The sequence below is a fragment of the Danio rerio genome, chromosome 25 (genome assembly GCF_052040795.2).
Source record: "Danio rerio strain M-AB ecotype USA chromosome 25, GRCz13ab, whole genome shotgun sequence".
Lineage (NCBI taxonomy): Eukaryota > Metazoa > Chordata > Actinopteri > Cypriniformes > Danionidae > Danio > Danio rerio.
The window spans coordinates 15,643,942-15,661,135 of NC_141045.1; the positions used below are offsets into that span (position 1 = coordinate 15,643,942).

The window sequence follows — 17,194 nt, forward strand, 5'->3', positions numbered from 1 at the left end:
AAAGTTATCAACAGGGTAGGAAATACCCTGTATTTAATGTGTCAATGTGCAACACTTTATTTTTATATATCTCTGCAAATATTTACATTTTTAAATGATTACTTCTATATTAGATGAAGCTTACTGGTAAGCGGCGCTATGGTGAGCTATTTTTTAGAACAGGCCTGTGGGCAACACATATTGGTGGCCCCTGCTTTAAGGTGACATGCTGACTGACTGACAGGCGTGTGATGCGTGAGGCCAGCAAACACAACATAGTTTTCAGTTAAGATGAACATAGTTTGCATAATTATACTTTATACAGTTTTATAATGACTTTATCTTGCTGGAGTTTATAGCCGTTTCACTTTATTTCAGGACGCATTCATGGCGCTCTGTAGGTCTGTTGGAGACATTCATAAATATTCCTAGCAAATCAAACACATGTTGAGACATACTCGTTACATAAACGCACCAAGTCGCACTTCAGTAACGTTTAATTGAAAGTGCACAAGAAAATCTGTGCTTGAGCAGCGAAGCTTTGCTTTATTTAAGGGCGTGCAAGAAGTTTTGTGCACGAACAGAAGAAATTGGTGCACAAGCAAAGAGATTTGCATGCTCATATTACATAAATGCAATCTCGACTTTTAATACTGCGCTCATGACATTTGTCATTGTAAACACCATAGGTAGTTGGTAGATCTGTGTAAAAAAAGGCCTGCCGCCTCAGCTGGGAAAAATCCTAGAAGAAACACTGTTATAGTTATGATAAAATAAACAATAATAGCGGTGTTTGTGCAAAATTGTGTAAAACACAAATTTTTGCTAATCTTATTAGTGATGGTAGAAACTTTGCTTTAAGCGTTCGAAACATGGTCGGGACACCCACTGGTCAAAACCAAGTAATGCAAATGTTAAAGTTAAAGTAAAACCAATCCAATGCTGTTTGCTTATTGTCTAATACCATTAAATATAAAGTGTCTGAATAATATGCATTTCTTAATCATTTTTAAACTTGTTTGTTTAATAGTGGGATTTCATAAACATTTCAACAAGATGCTATTATTGTTCTCTTTTGTTCTAAACAAAATGTCTTAGTAAGAGTCTGTAAACCTGATCTGAGATTATGTAAAAATTCACCACAGGGGTGATCTGAGTGAACCTGCATCATTCATGTAGATATTCTGAATTTACACAGCTTGCCCAAATGGAGAAGCATTGATGTCTTTTTTTTTTTTTTTTTTTTTAATTATGAGGTAACAAATCTGTTTACTTTAATCACAAGACGTTGCCAGTTTGATATGCACTCTAAACACTGATTCACAATAAGATTTGAAAGCTTTGTAAAGAAATGTTTCAAAAGCAGCCATCACTACTAATAATTCAATTAATAGTCATTTTTATATTGTATGATATATAAAACTGTTATCATGAGCTTATCGATATGAAGATTGTTTCAGTTGCTCAGATGACATCACTCTAACACACCCATTAATGAACTTTCCACTTAGCAATGTGTTTTTGTTTTTCTTTTACTCACATTTTCAAGTTAGCTATAAGTTTTGAATAAATTATATATTAACAAGCAAGGATTCTCCAGTTTGAGTAGAGATAGTTTTATTTGAAAATCCACCACATATTTTTTGCTTTTTTGCTTCCTCTATAGCATGAGATAATTTTTTTAAGCTAAAATACTTAAGAAAATTGATAATACATAAAGTCTTTGCATTTCACTTCAAATTCTGCTCTATACAGCATCATGGAGCCATATACAGTGTGATACTTGTCAATGTGTTTCAGCACACGTCACACACACTTCAATATTACCCCGAGGATAAAAATTCACTCTTTCACTAAGCGCAGGTTTGAAAAGGAAAATGTAAACCTAGTTCATCTGAGACTTGATTACAATCAGCGGTCAAGATTCAGTGATGGAGAAGTCCATTTTAATGTCACCGGAATGAGGTTCAAAGGTTAAACTATAGGAAAGATCTTCTCTTCCATCGCCAGAGGTTTCCTTTGCAGATCTGAAGAAAAACACTCCTTGTTTCCGGTGCGGGTTCCATTCACAAGCTCCCTGTTAAATGAGAAAACGTAATGAAGGTGAAGAGGGCAACAGAGAGCCGCTTGATTATTACTGTCTGTTTGAATTTCCATTTCAACTTCATTGAGGATGATTTATTAAGGCTGACGCTTCATCTGAATGCTGATATTGCTTGTACACAAGGAGAGTACCTCTTGGCTGACTGCTTTGGTGAGGCCCATGCTGACGCTGATGTCATCAGTCAGCTGATACTCCATCCACAGTGCCACACCATGACAGCGTCCTCTCCTGAAACAGCAGCAGACCTTCAGAATTATTCCAAAGTCAGATTTCTAACGTGTAAACTATTTGAAGAGATGTAATCTCAACATTTCAGAAAAAAAAGCTACAGTTATATAATGTAGTCCTAAAACTCAGAGGAAAAAACAAATTCCTAGATTATAAAAATGTTCAAAATTGAGAGAAGGGAATGTTCTCTGATATAATAATTCTTCAGTGTCACGCAATATAATAGATAAAGTTACCCAGTGAACGGCACGGCTCCATCACTGCTGATTGGTTGTTCAGGAACGCACTGAGTGAAGTCAAACGTCATGACTGGACATGGTTTGGTCAGAGCGCGACATGGATATTCCCACAGCGGATGTGGCTCTGCCTCCCAGGACTCACGGAAATCCAAAGATCGCTGAAGTAGATCACAAATGCACATTAATCAACGGATCAATCCAAGAATATTGGAGAGTTTATGATGCAGTTCTCACCTGAATCATCTCATCCATCGGACTGACATCAAAGCCTTCACAAGTTCCACAGGGAAACCGGATTCTCCACAGATCCTGATGGACAAATATAAAAGTGCAACTGAGAAGTCAATCAGTGTGGATCTGTAGACTCGCTGGCCACTATGAGGCATACAGTGTTGAGTCGACCCAGTTCTGCCTTTAGAACTGCTTTAAATCTTGATATTATGGATTAAACTAGTTCCTGGAAACTTCCTCAGAGATGCACTAATGAGGATAATAATAGCAGCATGCGGCTGCTCAACATCCCAAAAGTTCTTACTGGATTGCGGAGGATAGTTGAGTTTTAGAACTCAATTGACTCCATTTTTGTCTCGTCTTTTTTCATCAACAATAATGTTCAGTTTATTGATCAGATCAGAGCGTGCACATTCATAGTATTTAGGTTTATTTACTCTGACCAAATTAACTCTTGTCAGCAACATTATTAAGGCAGACTGTGCTGTTTAAACAATCCTCAAATGGCACCAAAGTGTGTCAAGACAAATCCCACCATTAGCCTGAACCCAGGGGTGTCCAAACTTTTTGGGCCGAGGGCCAGATACATAAAAAAAAAAATGTTGTCCCGGGCCAATTTTTACATACATCACACAAACACACGCATATATTTGTGTGTGTGTGCAGTGTGTGTATTATGGAATTATTTTAATTCGTTGTCCAACTTTGTTTCTGGAAAGACTTGCGTTTTTAAAATCTTGAATCCTTTCTGGCCAAATTACAGTTGCAACACTCATCAGACACTCCTATATAAATTCTCCTTCAGTGAAGGGTTTCTTGTGCTGTGCGATTAGCTGAGCTACCTCACCTGAGCTAACTAGGCCCACACGGAATCTGCGCGTGCAGATTTTTTGCCCAACATTAATTCTATTTATTTACTTGAGTAAATGTGTGTAAATCTAAATTTATTCAGTTTTTTATTAATTTCAGTACTTTTATTGACTAATGTGAAAATCTTCATCTAATTTATGTACAATGCAGTGTGTACAGTCATATTTTCTGTCTTTTACTAGATATATTATATGACAAACTTGCTTTATTTGCCAAATAAAGTGAATCTAGTTGGATTTTAAACATTAAATAAAAGTTAAAAAGATATTATTTTTTATTTCATATTTATATTCTATGATACTCCCAAAATAATTCCGCAGAAATCTGCAGATTTTTACCAAAAAAACGTCTGCAGATTCCGTCTGGCCCTACTGATAACTAGCCAGCGTAGAATTTTCTTGCACTTTATTAGCCAGAAAAAAACGGCTATTGTTGAGCTGATAGAGCAGCTGCTAAATGTTTTGCTTTTTGATCTTGTTCGGCACCAGTGTAAGAGCTGAAGGCGTGATGTTTTATTTTATAATGTCTTAATATTATATTCCTTCATTACAACTGATTCCTGGCGAAATAAACACACATATTTCACTGACCTCAGTGAAGAAATATTCTTTGCCCCATCGTGACTGAAATTTCCTGCACTCACTGTTGATTTTCTTTTTTCTTGCTTGTGCCATGTCTCGCCAAAACGTGATTATCAATTATGTTTCCTTCAGTTTGTTCGGTTCGTTTTACTTCATAACCGTACGTTCACACCGAAAGCGGCGAGAGCGTCCAAGGTTGCTCTGGCCGCCCTGGCGACAACGCTGTCTGCCTTCAGCTCCAGCGGCGAGAGCATCAAAACTCTCTACATTGATCTCGTACTTAAAGGAGCCGTTGCAGCATTATCAGTTACATTCCTGCATAAGATATTTTTTTAGCGTGAAAATGTTGCGCACTTCTTATCAAATTCATATAACGATGGAAGATCAAGTTGCATGTGGTGTGGCTTTGCTCTATTTATCCAATATGTGTCTATATGTCTGAAATATCCTGAAGCAGCAGTACTGTTTTGTACTGTCACATCGTGTGAGATTCCCGCTTTTTAAAGATAAATTTATATAACATTAATGAACATCAGTAACTCGCCAGTAAATTATTTAATGTATGTTCCTGTAAGAAAACATTGTAAATAATTGGAAATCCGGCGACCACAATAATCAAACCCTTGGGAACAACTGTGGTCGGAACCAAAGTTCACAGGTCTGTGTTCCCTGAACTGCTATCAAGCGGTGGACGTCTTTATTCTGATTGCTTGCCGCCGAACCGCGTCATATCTCGTTACCATAAAGTTGACTTCATTTCAACTCTCCTCGACGCTCACGCCGGCGAAGACGCGCCGCGCTGCTCCTCGCCGCTTATCGTCGCCTATCGCCGCCGGCTCTCATTGAAAATGAATGACTTCCGGATACTTTGACGCTCTCGCCGCTTTCGGTGTGAACGTACGGTAACAGGAACTGCTGCTTAATAGAAGGTATGTCATAGCGACACCCGTTGGTTATTTATTGAATTACGTTCATTTTTGTTTAGCGGGCCAGATTCTATTAATATTTATAAAAAGCCTCGCGGGCCGCCACAAAACTGATTGCGGGCCACAGATGGCCCGCGGGCTGTAGTTTGGACACCCCTGGCCTAAACCACTGATACATGACTGGATGGATCCAAGCTTTCCAAATTCTGACCCTACAACCACATCACATTCAAAAATCGCCGTTTACACTTCAGCAGATTATCTCGACCACATCTACATTCCAAAATGCTCCGATTTGCTGTCAAGTGATTTTAAAAGTATCCAAAAGAAAAAATTTACCTGAAACTCCACAGCGACTGCGTAAAGAGTGGCAGCACGGGGCAGGATGGTGGCATCTGGCTGAAGCAGCTGTGCTACAGCAGTGCGGCAGTACCAGAAGAACAGAGAGTGCCACGGCAAAAGACTGGTGCTAAAGTACGGCTCTCCCATTAATACTGAAATCTGAAGAGAATTACAGTTTAAAGAGACTCTTCATCCAAAAATGACACTCAAGTGAATCTAAAAATAATTTCCTTCTTCTGTTGAACACAAAACAAAATGTTAGGTTGACATACATAGTGGCCTTATAAAATAGTATAAAAGTCATTTTCCACTGCTGTTGTATTTCCTTTTTCTGTTCGGTCTCAACAATATTTAACCATCCCTTTAAGGTCATCGTGTTGCCCATGGGAGCGTTTTTTGTTTGATCATAAATACTGCCAAAACAGTAATATTGTGAAATATAATTACAAGTTACAATAATTATTTTAACATATTTAAAAATGTTTATTCATGTGAGATATTTAGCATAATTTTCTCCAGAAACCATTCTAATATGCTGATTCAGTGCTCAAACACTATTAGGTCTTTGAAGCTACACACATTCACGTAGATTACACATATAGAGTATGACGGTGTACACACAAATTCAGGCTCATTTTCACTACCTGATTTCCATCTAAATCAGCCAGTGAGAGCTGCTCAGCTCGTATTCCAAGCAGCTGTACACCATCCTTTAGTGAGTTAGTATGAAGCACCTGTGAGCAAAGAAGAGAACATTTTTGTATCGACAAACTCTAGATGAAAAAGAAAAAAAAAACATGTCATGTTTAAACTCTCACCTGTTCAATCACCTGTTTGGCCATTCCAGAACTTTCTAAACTGAACACCTAAAAAGAGACAAAAAGAGATTTATAAAGAGCATGAATTGTAAAAAAAACAAAAAAAAAACAGAGTGAGACGCCTACCCACGAAACACCAAAACACATTTTTTAATATGTTTAATGTGTTGTCATATAGGTGTCCCCCACTGCTATAAACACTATTAGGTTGGTTTGCGTTGTTTCAAGCAAATTCATTCTGCCGGTTTGAAAACTAATTTTTGAAGCTGCGTCACGGCGATTAGATCCTTGTGTGTCTTCCAGCGTGTAGACTAGATTTCTGTACAGGCGAGTACAACGTGATGCCTTTGGGTGTGCAACATTCATTTATGAGAAAGACTTGGTTCAAACCAATCAGCACGCTTTATTGTAATTGAGTTGCAACTTAATTAATATGCGTGATAGCTTCAAGAACTGTTTTTACCTGTTACAGTGTTCAGGCAGCAGAGACGACACGTTGTTTTGCCAACCGTAATTGAAACAAGTGGAAGAAGAAGAATTGTTTGGAGACATGTGTCGTCAGTGTTGCGTTAATAAATGTGCAGCAACAAAGGTTTTGTTTTCATTTCCCCGCTATGAGAGCACAGCTGGATTCACGTGTGGATTACAGAGGTTTGCTAACACGCGACAAAAACACATTTGTAAGGAACATTTTTTACCCAAGAGATTTTCTCATCTGGAAATGGTGAAATCCTGATTTGTCGCTTGTCCCCAAAAACGCGGCTCCAGTTGGTGTTGATTGTCCTGTCTCTACAGATTTGGTAAGCGAGCAATCTGGTGTTTGTTTGTTTATTCAGATGGCAAACTTAGTTCATATCATCAGCAGTACTTTTTCAGTTTTAAAAACATTTCTTAGTCAAAATGATTTAGTTACTTGGTTTACTGTACGTTAATATTACTACAATATTATGGACTGAAAGATCTGCTGTAAATGCTGCTCCCTGAATGTAAACAGTTACATGCCATAATCAAACAACTGCTGTTGTGTAAAATTTGCGCCACGTTTTGTGACAGGATGGTCTATACACACGCAGCTTTCTGATGCTACCTACCGTGTGCATCTAAGTTACCGAGAAATGAAGAGGTTTTTTTTCTGTCATACGGCGTACGGTTTCAAACATTCCATTAAAACTACACTCTTCCAGCAGTTCCTTGCATCCAATATCTCGTTTGTCAAGAGGGGCATGCATGATATGATGAGGGGTGGGGGTTTATGGCTCTTTAAAGTGTGATAGGTACACTAAAAACTATGTGAAAGTGCGCACTTGAATACCTTTTATAATGGACTGAAAATGGCTAATAAGTAGTGTAGTGCATTGAGATTCTTAATTTAATTCTTTTCTGATTAAAAAAAATTTTATCTGCTAAAAATATTTTATTCAAAAAACATTTATCCAATACTAGCATATACACTAGCTTAGCAACATGCTAAGACCAGACATTACTAAAGTGAGTAAGCTGTGAGTGTTGTTGTGCACAGCACATCCAATTTCTTGTAGTACTTTTAGTTTTACTTTCAATAATTACTCTGATCAGTTTGAATCAGAACAGATTATTTACTGTATATTGCATCATTAGCTTAGTAACACGCTAACATCAACTTCTACTGAAGCCAGTTTGAAGCCTAAAGTTAATATTTACCCAAAATGTCAAATTGACTGGAAAATGACGATGTGGAAAGAATGCAAGGTTTTGAAACAGACCTACAAAAAACATCTCCTAACCTTCTTAGATCCAAGCAGATGAGCAAAAACAGGTAGCAGGCTTCCATCACTGACAGATAAACAAACACTGTCGGGTTTCAGAATCTACAAGAATACACGCAAACAGCTCCCATTAAAAAATCATCATCAGTAAAGCTCACAAATAAAACAGTTCATGAAGAAGTCTAACTCACACTGCGCAATGCGCTGACGTAACTCTCAGTCCTCTGTTCATCATTCAGTTCTCCAAAGCGAGGTCTCGTCCAGACCAGGTGGGCCTGACAAGTGCAGCACGGCCGAAACGGAGCCACCCGGACATCATTTTGCTCACTTTAAAGACAGAATGTCAAAAATATATTAAGGTTTTCCTCAGAGAATGTGTCAATTCTGGTTCATTTTTAAGACACACTGAAGAGCATCTGTACCTGTGTGTAAGGCTGTACCAGAGACTGTAGTCATCATGAGAGACCATTAGCATCAGCTCTTCTCCTTCTGACACGTTCTCCTCTGCAGGAAGGAAGTAGACACTCTGCATCCAGTGATCCCTCCACTGCACATCACATGATGCAAAAAAAACATGTATTCAAGTTGTTTTTACTGTTTTTTGGTGCACAGAATTGTTCTTGGAGCTTCACATGATTACAGTTGGAACACATGGAATGTTTGGACAATGTTTTTGGATTTAAACGTCTCAGGAACTCAATGGAGGATGAGAGAGCTCTCGTACTTGACCTAAAATAACTTGATTTGGATTCAGAAGATCAACAAAGGTATTTGAAATGACATGAGGGTGAGTAATCAAAAACAGAAATGTTATGTTGGAGTGAATTAACCTTTCAATAACAAATAATATAAGGTTACGGGTAGGAGTAGGTTTAGTGTGGTGGTCGCCAACCTGTCAATCACAATTAACTGGTAGATCTTTATCACTCATAATGGTAGATCCCGAGAATGACAGAAGAATAAGTACAAGAAATATAAAGTGATCTCCATATTTTTCTTAATCCTACTGCTGTCTTCAAATTTCAATATAAAGCTTTTGATAAGACATCCCACAATCTGTGAAGAGCCAGCCTTGAAGTAATAAAGAGCCGTTTGTATACTGCGTCTTTAGTGCGCTCAAGTTAAATTAAAACGCACGGCTTATGCAGGCCAATATGCCCTTTAGCCAGCCCAAGGTTATGGATCTTGGGCCAAAAAAGGTTGGTGACCAGTGGTTTCGAGCTTTTGCGTGTAATTACACCTATTTTTCTGTCATTAATATAGTAAGTACTTGTAATGTATAACAAGGATATAGAAACATTAAATGTAGCCATTTTTATTTTGTTGTTCATTATCATTATTTCAAATCATTATTTTAAATCAAATCATTATTTTAGCATGATGACCAAATAAACACAAACAAAACAAATGATGTATTTTAAACTTGCAAGAAATGTTATCAGACATTTATAGAATAAAGCACATATCATCATTTTAATCCAACCCATACGTAATAAATGCAGTGGAATGTATCACTTTTAGTTAGTCTCCTTACAACAAACACACACACACACGCACGCAAACACACACGCACTAGTGTTATTCATATTATCTGGGCATATTCTGGATCTTTACCGATTATCATCAATGTCTCAGTACTCACAGGGTAAGCATGAGGGTCTGCATAGCTCCAGCTGGGGGCCATAGTGCACACAATGTTTCCCTCAGGGTCCATGTCAATGTCCCACCAGGATAAGACCACCTGTGCCCTCCCGCCAGTCTGAGACTTGAAGCGCACTGTGTAGGACTGAGCAGCGCTGCTAACCGGCTTACTGAAATCAACACTACAGGAGGAAAAACAGCAGTTCCTCATTTCAACAAGACAGAGTGTAAAGCAGTGAACGCTGCATTCTGGAGAAACCGAAACTTTAACAAAACATTTTAAACAGAAATTTCTCATGATTCTGAACAGATAAAGTAACAATAAATAAAGCATTTTAATGCACGACTCAAAACCACATGAAGACTGTGTTTCATTCCTAGATGAATCGAGATTTTTGAGAGATAAATACATTTTAACGGTTGTTTGTCGCCACCTGTTGGCGGACACCTGTAACTGCTGCAGGGGTATTCAAACTCGGTCCTTGAGGGCCAGCGTCCTGCAGATTTTAGCTCCAACTTGCTTCAACACACCTGCAAGGATGTTTCTATAACAGGGATGGGCAAACTTGGTCCTGGAGGGCCGGTGTCCTGCATAGTTTTGCTCCAACCCTAATCAAAACACACCTGCCTGTAGCTTTCTAGTGATCTTGAAGACTCTGATTAGTGTTTTCAGGTGTGTTTGATTAGTCATAGAGCAAAAGCCTGCATGGACACTGGCCTTCGAGGATCAAGTTTGCCCATCCCTGTTCTAGGATGCCTAGAAAGAGCTTGATTAGCTAGCCCAGGTGTGTCTGATTGGGGTTGGAACTAAACTTTGCAGGACACTGGCCCTCCAGGACCGAGTCTGGACATCCCTGTGCTACATTTCTACTTAGTTTTGCAATATTTTGTGTCAATAATAGTTTAAATTAAAATATATATTACTTATGCATCCAAAACCAAACAAATGTTTTAATGTTTACAAAGATATAACATTAGCATCAAACATAAAAAGATCAAATCATCAGCACTGCATGTTTTTCTAGATAAGCATGCAGTCGACTGATTGGCTAGTGCATCAGCAGCTGTTTCCTTAAACAGCCACAGGACAAGTGTTGAATGATTTCAAAACCAATTAATTTTTTTTTTGTAATTATTATTTTATTTTAATTCATAACTTTTTTTAAAATTTATTTTATTAAAAAAAAAAAACATACACAAAACACATTTCATCATGATCTAAAAAGAGCGGGATAAAGCATAAGCTTTTTATTTTCCCCAGCCCATTGCCACATCTGTCCACATCATTCGTTCAACTTATTTCTTCCTTTTACATGAGACATATTTCACCCTTTTGGCATATTTTACATATTGTATGTTCAATTCACCATTTGTACATTTCCTTTTACCAAAAACATGCGTCATTAGCATCAACAGTCATTAACTGAAACTTCATCTTATTCTTCTCATTTTATTCTTTTTTACAATCACCTCTTATTCTTCAACATATTGCTGAAATAATACATTTTTCTCACATTTTGGTAATGTTTTGGTAACAATAAAAAAATGGTTCATTAGTTCATGTATTTTCTAACATGAACAGACAATTAGTCATACATTTTTTTACAAATACATTACAAATACATTACAGTATTTGTCCATCTTTGTCAATGTTAGTAACATTAAGTTGAATAACATCTTGTTTACTCACAGTGCATTAATTTTTGTTAACAAGCACAACTTTGTATTTTAACAAATGGACCACTATTCTAAATGATAGTATGATTTTTGTATATATACTGGAATTATCAATTATTATTATACACATAAGTTGTTGTTGTTTTTTTTTAGGTATTATCATTTATTTATTATTATTGTATATTTATCCTTCCCTTCTCTAATTGTTTTTGGAACTGTCTTAATTTTCCTCCGGGAATAATAAACTACCTCTGATACTGAATTTATATGTTCTATAAGCTTATAAAAAGCTTTTGTGACCACTTATTTTTCTGTTTACAAAACCGATCTATCGGGCTCGACCATTTGACTGTCCTGCTGTGATCACCAAAGGTTTCATACACATTTTTAAAGAATTAAATCTAGATTTTTTTAGAGGATTAACGGTGTGTACCTGAACATGGTGCAGACGGGGCTGATGGCAGTGAAGGCGTCTGTGGGCACCTGACTCAGCTGGATGTCACAGACAGATGGCGCTCCTGCACACTCCTGAACTGCCCCTGGGGGCATCAGTCTGTGCCCGTCCACATCTATGGGCCGCATCTGTGCCCACTTCCAAAGCATGTCTGACTCCACCAGCTGGGCATAGATTGTGGCGCGATGAGGCACTGCTTCACAACCTGTCTGTGCCAGAGAGAGCAGCGCCGTTAAACAGAGTTTTTGCCATATTAGCTTAAAACATTTCTGCAGTAAATTAACAGGAAAAAGACATCAACAACAATATATAAAATAAGATCAAATCTAAAATGTTTTTTTATTTATTTTTATTTGACTTTTGATGAATATTGTGAGCCATCAAACATGAAGATGACGACAGTGAAAGGAGTGTTGACTTATAATAACACATTTATTTTGCATAGCCCCTTTAAAAGTAAAACAACCAAGTAACATAACAGTGGAAAACACACAAAACAAAGCACAAATGAATTGAGAAGGGATAAAAAAGCATGAATAGAAATGTAAGAGCATGTCGTTAACTAAAAGACCACCCTAAGAAGAACGTATATAGTTTAAGACATTAAAAGGTCAGTGAAGTGAGTGTTCTTTTAGCTGCGTTTACCTGGACGAGGTGCATGTGTGCGTGTTCATAACTGGGCAAAGCTCCTTCACCAATCAGCTCTGTGTCGAACAGCTCCGTCACCAGGATGTTAGCTCTTTCCTGCATATCGCCATCTGCACACAATACATACAATATTTCTACATTTGTTCTTGTAGTTCTATCTATCTATCTATACTTCATTATAATATTCATTCATTTTCTTTTCGGCTTAGTTCCTTTTTTTAATCCGGGGTCGCCACAGCGGAATGAACCGCTAACTTATCCAGCACGTTTTTAAGCATCACAACCCATCTCTGGGAAACATACACACACACTCATTCATTCATTCACCCACACACTCATGCACTACGGACAATTTAGCCTACCCAATTCACCTGTACCGCATGTCTTTGGACTGTGGGGGAAACCGGAGCACCCGGAGGAAACCCACGCGAATGCAGGGAGAACATGCAAACTCCACACAGAAACGTCAACTGACCCAGCCGAGGCTCGAACCGATGACCTTCTTGATGTGAGGCGACAGCACTACCTACCACGCCACTGCGTCGCTTCATTATAATATGTCATATTTAATTAATCTTAAACTTTACAATTCAATTCCATTAGTTGATGTATTTGCTAAGTCAATAATTATTATTGAATTATCGCATGAATTAATGCTGAAAATCATTTTATATACTGTAATAAATGTATTGTTCAGTGTTGGTTCATGTTAGTAAATACCTTAACTAATGGCCCGTTTCCACTGAGTGGTTTCCACTGTCAAAAGGCGTACAGACCCGAACTATTATCATCAAATTTTGGACTAATATGAACTGGAAATGATGGAATGACTCTCTAACAGAGGCTACATGTGCTGTTTTCATTGACTGTAGGCTATACTTTGTGTTGGTTTTAACCCAATTGATGACGAAATGTCTGCTGTATGTACTTTTTCTGTAGTTGTAACATATCGGAGACTGTAAGGGTCTGTATGCGTTCATATATGTCCATTCAATTATTTATTTATTTAATATTACAGATGTTACAGTAGGCTATTTAGCGCTGTCATTGATCTGCAGTTATAATCAAATCCTGTTCATAAAAAAAGTTAGTAATAAAAATTTATACACAAGTATTTAAGTGTGTAAAGCGTCTCTTTTGTGAGAAGTGCTTTTAATATGATATGCGAGCGACCCGTATAGCATTAGTGTAGACATTTCTTCGAGGGAGAATGATGCAACTAAAACTGTCATAAACCACGCCCACCAAAAGGGTACCCTTGGTAGTGGAAACGCAAGCCTGATAAAGGTGACCCGTACCGACCCAAACCATTACAGTAGTGTAACAGTCAGTGGAAACGAGACATAATTGAAGTTTTAAGCTGTGTATTTTTTCGATTGTCTACAGAACAAACCATTTTACAATAACTTGCCAAATTACTCTAACCTGCCTAGTAAACCTAATTAACTTAGTTAAGCTTTTAAATGTCACTAAGCTGAATAAAACTATTTAGTCAAATATTATTTACTGTCATCATGGCAAAGATAAAATTATAGATATAATTATAGATAGAAAAAACTCTAATGTTTAGAAATGTGTTGAAAACATCTTTCCATTAAACAGTTGGGAAAAAATAAACAGGGGAGCTAATAATTCAGGGGGTTTAATAATTCTGACTTCAACTATATATATATATATATATATATATATATATATATATATATATATATATATATATATATATATATATATATAAAGGGAAATAATTGTTTAATAAAAAAACTTAATATATACACAATAAACATTGATAGAAAAAAAAATTACATGATAAATGAATTTAACATTCATAATTAACAATAAAAAAACTGTAAGTCATCGAACCTGGCCCAACCGTGACCTCAGTGGAGTGTTTGTTGATGATTTTGATTTTGTCAGAGAAGCCGTTTCTCTCCACGATGCAGGAGGCCGCCTGTGCCATGGGCTTGAACACCTGCGTGCCATTCACATACTGGTCTTATTATTTCATCTTATCTTATATTATGAATCAATACTGTATATATGAGCAGGAATGAGCACCTCTATGGCGTAGCAGAAATCAGCGCCAGCTGTCACTGCCATCATAGAGAGCAAACCTGTCCCAGTGCCAATGTCCAGAACCACAGGTCGCTCCCCGCGGGCCTTTACACGCCTCACCGCCGCTCGAATGCCCTCATAATATTTCTCATTCTTAGGAAAACCGAAGCCAGAAACATACATTTAATGTTACCAAAATATAAATTGAAAACATGAAACCCAGAAAATTAAAACAAGACATTCTGAAATAAATCAGTCCAAATAAAATATAATTTCCAACAGTTCCTCTGAATCTGTGTTCTAAAATCGTATATTACATGCGATATGTGAATTGAACACGTTTCATGATCATGCTTTGGTTTTTATTAAAATGTAATGTTACCATAAAAAATAAAAAACATGGATTTCAGAGAAATTAACATTAAAAAAACGTTTTGCATTTTATTTTACGAAAATGTATATGTTGTAGAACTTTAAAAATTAAATTGTACTGTATATGTAAATTTCACACTTCCTGTTAGCATACATATTATTAAAATAACACAACAGGATTTCTGCAGGTTTCACCAAGTCAAATTTAAGACAATTTAAGACCATTATGAATGAAATTTCAGATTTATAAAGGTCTTAACCGTAAGGATTTTTACTTGCCCCAATAAAAAAATGTAATTACTTGAATAATATTTAAAGAATGTGTCAAAACAAGCAAACCATACATATGTTTCTTAGACAAGCTTTAAAAACTTTAATAAACCAAATGTACAACAGTCTGTCCAGGTCAGTGTTCTCCCCACATATGGTCTATAAATACATGGAGAACTTACAAATGTTATTGTGAAGCATATTGTTAAAAAGTTTTATTGACATGTACTGTTGATGACTGTATACTGTATAGAGAGGAGTTGGCCTGATTTGGGTAGCTTTACATGGCCATTACAAAATTAAGACCCGTTTAAAATGATTTAAGTGATTTTTTTTTGCGAATTTAATGCTTTTTAAAGGCCCAAAATTTTGCTTTTGAAATTTAAGACATTAAGACCCCACGCATACCCTGTCCAAAATAATCAAACAAAAAAACATGGAGTTCAAAAAGACACCTTCTTAAAAATTGGGGTAAGAATAGTATTTATGAGAAAATTAATTAATTTTAACAACTCGTCACATCAAAAGTGTATATCCAGTTAATTGAATAAATGATTATGATTGCATGTGGGATACAAAATGTAATAAATAGCAAAAGTCAGCCCAAGGCACTCGAAACATGTAAAAAAAAAATGTACAAATTTTTTATTGTCATGCCATTCCTTCCAAGAAATAGCCATGTCAATAAAGCTTTTTAATATTTTTTCATTGAGGTAAAGTTGGTTTTATATTCACACATTTGTTCAGTGACAGCACCCTTTATTGTTTACCATGGTATTTTGAATATTTGGTCTGAAATCACATGTACATATGACTTCACAATCAATTAAATAGTGCTAATGTTGCTTTGAACAATGCTGTACATTAATAGTCATTGCCTGCTGATATGATTTCACTATTTAGTATTTGCAACGAATACTTTTCTGAGGAGAAAGGCTGAATGTGTGAATATAAAATCAACTTTACCTCAATTATTTTTTCCCACATTTTTCGAGTTATTCAGATGAATCCCTTACCAAAAGCGCACCGACACATTACTTAAACTAACCCTGAGCACTTTTTGTTAGGTTTTGGCTTTATACAAAACACTGCAATATTTCATAAAAGTAAACTTATCATTTGACTTTATTATAACTGGGAATCAGGGATTTTCCACCTAAAAATACTTTTATCATAATTTATTCACAGCAATTTTGATTTTCTTTCTTACATTTCAACTTATTTTACAAAACGTCATTCATCATACGACCTAATCCTTCTTATGGAACAATTACTTTGGATCCAGCAGTAATATTAGCATGTGTCCGACATCATACTCACTCTGTCTTTATCATGGAGCATATCTGCATAACAAGACCTAAAAAAGACACACAAAACACAATATCAGGACACGTTTAAATGATCTATATAGCATGACTGTCATTCGATAAACATTATAATTCAAATGTAAGGGTTAATTACTCGTCCACGTGTTAAGCAGCAACAAGTCACTGTCAAGTATTTTCGCGCCATTTCATAAGTTTGGCTATTGAAAATAATATTTAATTCCAGCCTTTCATAAGCAGCTAAATAATAATTCGTGTGTTTTTACGCTAATGTGACATGAGTCGCTTTTACACACCTGGCAATCTCCTGATGATAGTCATACTCCTCGCTTTCCTCAACCCAGTCCAGCGCTCCTGTTGTTGGATTTGCACGACCGCAAAACGTCTTCATTGTCTTTTCAGTATAAGTAAATAAAAGTATGCGTAAAAATTGTTACGTTCAATAAATATTTAATCGTTCACAGGCAGACAAATCCAACATGATCTCTCCGGGCGCGGCCATGTTTTTTCGCGAAGTCACGCCTCTAAAAACACGTGACCAACTCTCGTGTTCGGTCATTCAACCAAAATACAAACATGATGTGTTTTGTCATTGTTAATGCGTTAAGAGCTAAGGTACAACGATACGGTCGCTGATTCGAGTCCCGCCAGCAGGCATGTCTGTGTGGATTTTGCATGTGTTCATGTCCTAC

General features: G+C 36.7%; 1 protein-coding gene and 1 long non-coding RNA gene across 2 annotated transcripts; one reads left to right on the plus strand and one right to left on the minus strand.

Moving 5' to 3' along the window:
- Positions 1-1,579: 1,579 nt before the first annotated feature.
- On the minus strand, positions 1,580-17,049 carry prmt7 (protein arginine methyltransferase 7). The gene is made up of 17 exons (NM_200503.2): positions 16,799-17,049; positions 16,498-16,534; positions 14,539-14,688; positions 14,344-14,452; positions 12,481-12,593; positions 11,815-12,044; positions 9,706-9,886; positions 8,486-8,610; positions 8,255-8,390; positions 8,082-8,165; positions 6,319-6,366; positions 6,145-6,234; positions 5,498-5,659; positions 2,785-2,859; positions 2,548-2,708; positions 2,215-2,311; positions 1,580-2,056 (listed from the first exon to the last, which is right to left on the minus strand). The coding sequence occupies exons 1-17, from the start codon at positions 16,891-16,893 to the stop codon at positions 1,898-1,900; spliced, it is 2,052 nt and encodes a 683-aa protein (NP_956797.2). The 5' UTR covers positions 16,894-17,049; the 3' UTR covers positions 1,580-1,897.
- On the plus strand, positions 2,264-8,610 carry LOC147830835 (uncharacterized). The gene is made up of 2 exons (XR_015526329.1): positions 2,264-4,392; positions 5,142-8,610. It is a non-coding gene; the product is annotated as an uncharacterized LOC147830835 (long non-coding RNA).
- Positions 17,050-17,194: the final 145 nt, after the last annotated feature.

Excerpts from the sequence above, each read along its gene's own strand:
- prmt7 (NM_200503.2), bottom strand. The coding sequence starts at position 16,893 with ATGAAGACGTTTTGCGGTCGTGCAAATCCAACAACAGGAGCGCTGGAC. Across the intron at positions 16,535-16,798 it reads TATCATCAGGAGATTGCCAG|GTCTTGTTATGCAGATATGC; the intron begins GTGTGTAAAAGC and ends TGTCTTTTTTAG. Across the intron at positions 5,660-6,144 it reads CTGATTTAGATGGAAATCAG|ATTTCAGTATTAATGGGAGA; the intron begins GTAGTGAAAATG and ends AATTCTCTTCAG.